This window comes from Dunckerocampus dactyliophorus, chromosome 7, assembly GCF_027744805.1.
Source record: "Dunckerocampus dactyliophorus isolate RoL2022-P2 chromosome 7, RoL_Ddac_1.1, whole genome shotgun sequence".
Classification (NCBI taxonomy): Eukaryota; Metazoa; Chordata; class Actinopteri; order Syngnathiformes; family Syngnathidae; genus Dunckerocampus; species Dunckerocampus dactyliophorus.
In genome coordinates, this window is record NC_072825.1 from 16,077,269 (window position 1) to 16,084,185 (window position 6,917).

General features: G+C 39.7%; 1 protein-coding gene across 1 annotated transcript; it reads right to left on the bottom strand.

Annotated features, from left to right (window-relative positions):
- Positions 1-4,603, bottom strand: nsmce2 (NSE2 (MMS21) homolog, SMC5-SMC6 complex SUMO ligase). Its single transcript, XM_054781669.1, has 6 exons — positions 4,056-4,603; positions 3,714-3,826; positions 3,393-3,546; positions 2,127-2,215; positions 646-752; positions 1-390 (listed from the first exon to the last, which is right to left on the bottom strand). The coding sequence occupies exons 1-6, from the start codon at positions 4,174-4,176 to the stop codon at positions 279-281; spliced, it is 696 nt and encodes a 231-aa protein (XP_054637644.1). The 5' UTR covers positions 4,177-4,603; the 3' UTR covers positions 1-278.
- Positions 4,604-6,917: the final 2,314 nt, after the last annotated feature.

Consider the following 6,917-nt stretch of genomic DNA (forward strand, 5'->3'; position numbering starts at 1 on the left):
TAAATAGTCACAGCTTTTATTATAACTCAGCAACACTGAAGAACACCAAATGGTCTGAAATATACAAAATTTTCTTACAAAAGAAACATTAGGAAAAAAACAATATACCCAAAACAATCAAATGTCACTTAACAACCTAGGTGCATTTCTGGTGAAAATAATGAAAACCATAGCAACAGCATCCCTCTTTGTCAAAGCATAACAATAATAATAACAACAACGACAACGACACCAGGCTTTCTGCTTTACGATTAAGGTTTCTGATAAAAGTGCTGAGTTTATGTGCGGTCACTCTGCTTCTTGTGGTTCTGGATCTGTCTCTTCAGAGTGTGGTCAGGTACCAGGTCTGACAATCGTACATCTGTGTTATCACAACCCACCACAGGGCAGCTGGGGGGCACAGAGAAGAGTGGCCAGAGTCAAAGTCCTATTTTGGTGGTACATCTCTTCATAAGGACATACAGCCTGGCTGTTGGCTAACAGGTGCAAACAATACTTTATATCCAATTCCAAAACAAAAGCAGTGTAGTACGGAGAACATGATCATCTAAAGCAGCCTGCGAAATTGTCATTTTTTACAATATGTTTAAACAATATTTAGATTCTTATTTTGTTTAAATATATATATTTGGCCAAGTGTCTTACATGCATTTCTTCTTCTGATTGTGTCTTGTTTCAATGAGGCCCCTGATGGCACCTTCATCATAATGGTGGTTACACTTCTTATTCTTCATTGGGTTGACCATGTCCTCCTGGAATACAGATACAGTATATACAGTACATATCACCATGTTACATAAAAAGTCAAATCACTTCCTTATAAACACTCACTAGACAATATTCACCTGCACAATCAAATAACAGCCTTTTATTTATTTTTTTGAATCTGTCTTTACAAAAGATATTAAGGCTCAGTTTTGACTTAGGAGTAATATTCACTATACAGTATACTGCACAAGCAAACAAAGAGAGAATGTAGACTTGAACATTGCCCCCTTTTATCAGGCTGGAGCCACCTATTTGTCATGTTTTGGCAATACTCTACCAGGACAGAGCCAGGACAATGCCTGTGTAAATGGTGAATGCGGAAAGGGGGTGTGTTGTGTTGGCAGCAATGTCACTCACTAGTATTACTACTGGTGGTCCTAGGGTTACATAGGACTTCCCTTCCTAGTCTGTGATATAAGTCGAGTTTTGGTCTAAGTTGGATCTCATATCTAAATTAACTCCTGAGTCACAGAAGACATGAAAGACATATAAAATACAGTAACAAAACACTAAATACAAGAATTAAATGAAACAAAAAGAACTTATTTCATCCTTGTGGATGTCTTGCACACTGTCGGGTATTGCAAGAAATTGGACGGGCTTGAGAGGAGGAATTCTCAATAATGAGAACACTATGCTGCTTATACTGTTATCACTGTCCATTTAATAGGAGCAGATCCTTTCACATGATCAAGAATACCATCGTTATCCTTCATGACGGTCTTCATGATGATGCGTTTCAGCAGCTAGGACGGTGCATGCAGCCAATGCTGAGTTCTCCACCAAGTGTCTTGTGACATCTAACTAGCCTTTCACTTTCACGTGCTGCCATCAGACGGGTCTGCCTCACTGCCTCAAGAACAAAAGTGATGTTGTTGTTCTTTCTCAGTGTAGCGACGTGACTACAGTAACCCCTCGTTTATCGCAGTTCCAGACTCGACCACGATAAATGAATTTCCGCAAAGTAGGATGAATAGAATATTTTCGTAGTTAAGGCAGAGAAAACCTGTTTACGAGCTTCCAAATACATTTTTTAACACTATTGAAGCCATCTTGACATGAAATAAAACCCATTATTGACCACTAACCATTACTGGCACAAATATTTAATTTTAACAACAACATGCAGAATACCTCCAGGAAGAACAGGACATAAAAAGTAATTGATCTTTGCCAGACAGTACATGGACAAACCACAATGTTACACTGCAGCACGCCATCTGCCATCATGTTCACATGCAAAGTATGTGACCCATTACGACCCTCTCAGCAGAAAAATGGCAAAAGGAGGCCGCAATAATGTTAGTGAGCAAGATGAGTATGAAAATAAAATGCAGCAAGCAGCTAGAGTAGTGTACCTGGGTGAGAGGGCAGGTGAAGTTTATTTGGGTCTGTGTCACAGCAACGTCCTCATCAAGATCCTCCACGTTTTCTGGTTCTTGAGTGGCTGAAAACATAACATCCACACAGCAAATTACTTAACTTTCATATACTTTTATTCGACTTTTACCAAGAAAAAGATGAGGAGGACATGATTTTGGACCAGCAACGATCACCCTATTCTGAATATACTAGAAAGTATAAACTAGTATATTGATAAAGCAGGGCACTGGTCATAACCAACATGGCTAGAAATACTGACCAAACAGTAAACATGAACGGTGTGGCAGAAAGGTGCTGTTGCTGTGGTTAACATCTTTCACTCGCTAACATTGGTTCTATCTGCAGTGTTATATCTGCAGTCCTAAATACCGTAATCCCTCGTTTATCGCGCTACGGTACTTGGTTTCAGACCCAACCGTGATAAGTGAATTTCCTCGAAGTAGGATTCCTTATTTCTAAATAAAATATTTTCATAGTTAGAGCATTGAAAACCTGTTTACCACCTTCTAAATAAGTTTTTTAACATTATTAGAGCCCTCTAGACATAAAATAACACCCCATATCCACCTTTAAAATCATCTTACCCAATACAGTAGACAAAATAAGAGTAAATAAGCCATTTAAGACATTAATAAGTGTGCTCGTGTGCGTTACTATAAATGTGTTCGGGGACCTGAGTGAGGGACGGACAGGAAGTGACATCAACGGTTCAGGGTTGAGTTTTTAGCTTTGTTTGGGTAACGGCCGCAACAGCAGTCTGTCATTACAATGATTATGATGTTGTGCCTGTTAGGAGATCATTGAAACCTGCAATAAAAGCCTGTTGTTTCAGCCATCAAGCCTGGTGCTTGTCTCCCCAATTACTGACACCTAGTGAAGAATGCAGAATACTAACATTCATAACATCATCTTAATGCCTTGTATTTGTATTTTAGTTCATTTAGCCATTTTTATGCTTGGAAATGCTTCGTTTAGGTAGAACATCAGCAATATTTGTTTAAATACACACGATTTATTAATATATTTTTGAAAAACCATGATAGCGTGAAACCGTGAAATTCGAAGCGCAAAGTGGCAAGGCACAACCGTACATGTACTTTAAAAACAGTGCAATAAATAATAATGCCAGGAAAAAGAGGGTAGCAGGTATACATATTTATATAAAAGTCAGCAAGGTGGTGGCTGTTAATTAGACTCATTAACCTGAAAACACCCAACCATTTTAGCAAGCATGTTTGTACCTTGGTTGAAGAAGCTCTTGATGCTGTCCTTAAAAGTCACTACTTTCTGGTGATTCTGCACATCTGCATCCGACAGTCTGGCTATTCTCATAGTGACTCTTTCCTTCACTTTGGAGGAAAGACTGAACAAGGCCTCTGGTTGCAGTGCAGAAATCTAAATTTAAAAAAGTAACAGGATATTTTTAGTTAACCAAAAATAGTTGTTGTTTCACTCTGATGAATAACTTTCTGAATGCATTCAAGCAAATCTCTCCACGTAAACCACTTCTCTAATGTGATCGTTAACATGACTTTGTCTCATGCTTCCAGGTGGCTCCTCACGTCTGATGTGGCTTGTTGCACAATGTCAACAAAGCAGTCAATTTCTCGATCCAGCTTGGCACATTCCAACATCAGGGCCTCCATCTCGTCAATGCCAGGGTTCCCCTCTCCGTCTATGCACACAACACAGTAGGGTTATGCAAATAACCCTCTGGTACTTTAAAGCATATGGCAAGGCACATTTGTTAGCTAAAGCTAACGTGTTTATGGTAGGTTGAAACCAAATTACAAATATTTTCCATGTTGAACACAACAGACACCATGTTATACAACGGGCCATATAAGCGTATACTTGTATAAGCATATAAGCGGAGGTGACAAAGCTAATAAAGAGATAGTTACCCTGGTCCTCCGCCAAGTCCATGGCCACTGCGGTGACAATGTCCATCCCCGTCAAGAGGTCGATCTGACAGGACCTGAGGCTGGTCAAGTTGCCACGTACCTCGCTCAGACTTAGCGACATACTAGCGAATATCTCAATACACTCGAATAAGCTAGCAGCACGTTAGCATAGACTAAGCTAAATGTAAGCAGTTAAAACTTTTTATGCTGCGAAGTCTAAACAGTTGAAGACTTTATCAGCAAGTGTTGGTAAAGGTACAACTTATAAAAGTAGCTCACGGTCTTTGAAGTCACACAAATCACCCGCCGAAATGGGGAAAAATGTGACTTGCAGTGCCTGTAGCTCCTACTTCCGCTTCCGGCTATGGCACTTGTAGTAACTTGTCTGTCGCGGACGCAACCGCTCTTAGGTTGTGTCTAAATCCTTTACTAGTCCGCATTTGTGGGCTGTATGACGTCATCGCGCCGCGCGAAGGCTCCTCCAAATGCCGTCTACAAATGTGTCCTCCTCCTCCATTGAAAGAAGCCTGCATTCAAACCATCGTTCGTAGCCCATCATATCCCAAGATTCTTTGCGCACTTCCGTCCAGCTCTTAAAAATGTCAACATTACGGCGCAAAGCGGAGAGAAGCGTAAGTATTACTTTATTCATAAATATTGGTTTGTTTGTAAGTCATTTGTGCAAGCAAACAGTTTAATGTGCGGAGCCTTTGGATGTAACGTTTTAAGTTTTCTACGAAGTGAAAATTTCACTTTGATCTTACTAGCGTGGTTATGTAAATACATAACACTTCACTTTAAATTACGTACATAAATGGAACACATATGAAGTAATTTTGTGTTTGTGTACATCACGTACATGTTTTATTAGGAAATTCAGTGTGTTCACTTTTATGAATGTTCATACTTGTGTCAATGTGATCTTGTGTTTACATTTCTCTTGCTTCCAGAACAGTCTTGGAGGAAATGCACAGGCTCAAAAGCACATACAGTAAACGAACAATAAAAAATAAGAGTATGTACAAGTTCAGATGATGATTTGGCAAGCAAAATTATGTTTTCAGTGTTTCACATGTCAATGAATACATATTGTGCTGAAACTACTGTTCTTGTGATTTGTATCTTCTGTATAAATTGCAAAGACTGATGAATAAGGAGCATATGCTGCCTTACAAGTACAAGTGATTTTTACAAGTACAGTGTAAAGTACAATCATTTGTAACATTTTAGACATGAATGAAAATGCAGTGACTATTATTAAACATGTATTTAAAATACATATACTGTAATGTGAGTATGACTGCATGTGTGTTCCATCAACAAATATGTCTTGTGTCTGTCAGTGGGACATCATGTGGACTGGTGCATGTCTCCACTGTCCTCTACATCATGCATCAAGTGGGTGTGCAAGGATGATATCCACTGCCATGTCACTAACCCTTTTCAAAGAAAATACTCTTTCTCAATCATGTCAACACACAAGACGTCCACAATAAACTTGAAAAAGAACACAAATAGAGTAGGATAGTTTTAAACTGCTAAAGATAATCATGATTAGGAAGGAGCTCCAGGACAGCCAGGTACTGTATGTGGTACCACCATAGAACATCACTGATGGCCTCCAAACCTTCTCCCCCTCCTGCACTTCATATTATTTCACCTGCTCTGCAGCTTGATCTGTGCAGGATGCTATATTGTTTTATTACATCAAGCCATGTATGTGATCATATAATACATATATTACAACTCATAAATACTATGCAAGTTGTTGGAGATATTCAAATGATCCTTAAATGCTCGCATCTATATATAAACACATTTCATAAATGTTTTGCTGATCAGAGTGTTGTACAAATGAACCAAGTAGCCAAAGAGTAGCGAATAAGTACCTATAATATTATTATTGTTAGGTTTAGCAAGGAAACCTTCTTATTTCTACTGTAAAATCTCAATTTTTTTCATTAAAAACTAATAACTTTGCTTCTCTAATGTCACATTTTGTTTGTTCTCCTTCACTTTAGTTAGGTTTTCTCTCTCCGTTAGCGGTTGAAGGCAGGTATCATTCTGTCATTACGTCAGGGTAAACACGAGAACACGTGACACAACCAGAACGTGTGAGGAAGGCTAGACCGTCTGAAGTCACAAGGCTGGCTTGAGGAGGAGCCTCCTAAAGTCTGGCCTTTGTCGACCGGGTAGGCTACTGGCCTTGTGGGCTGCAGACCCTTAAATTAGACACGGCCCTAGAGTCGGTTCTTGGAAGTGAAAGAACATCCTTTTTGTCACCTTTTTAATTTAAAGCCACACGTGATTGGTCAAAATGTGTAGCGCCGTATGTGTCGACATTAAGCAGAAGGGGGCAGTGTTGCCAACTTGGCTTTTGTAAATCTGGCAATATTCCAAACCCTCTTTGAGACATCTGGCGACTTTTTATGGTGCCATTGGACCAGTTTCTGATCTAACTGAGCAGCAGTGTGTGCTGATTAAACCCCCAAAGCAGTCAAAGCCATAAGTGTAGTCAGCTTTCCGCGGCACACATAAAGAGAGCATAGTGAAGCTCTACGCATCCATGAATCACTCATGCCCGAGGCGCGACACAGCTCGGGTGGATCACGCCCCGTTTTACAGAGCGGGATCTAAAACGTCAATGTTAAGTCTTAAGTATCATTAAATTACTACTCATTACACTCAGGCCTCAATCAGACTTGGTCATTTACCTGTCAGTAGGTCAGAACGTGTGATGGAAGAACGCTGTGTGATGAATTAAACAAGTCGTTCTAGCAAGATAAAAGGTGGAGGCTGGAGGCGAGTCCGGATGTAATTATTACGCTGTGTAGAAGATGAGAGGTAAAGAGTTTTACATAT

What these genes read in the sequence shown, in the direction of transcription:
- nsmce2 (XM_054781669.1), bottom strand. Translation starts at nt 4,176, where the DNA reads ATGTCGCTAAGTCTGAGCGAGGTACGTGGCAACTTGACCAGCCTCAGG. An exon ending in CAAGAGCTTCTTCAACCAAG is followed by an intron (nt 2,216 to 3,392) that starts GTACAAACATGC and finishes TTATGTTTTCAG; the next exon opens with CCACTCAAGAACCAGAAAAC. An exon ending in TCACCTGCCCTCTCACCCAG is followed by an intron (nt 753 to 2,126) that starts GTACACTACTCT and finishes TCTGTATTCCAG; the next exon opens with GAGGACATGGTCAACCCAAT.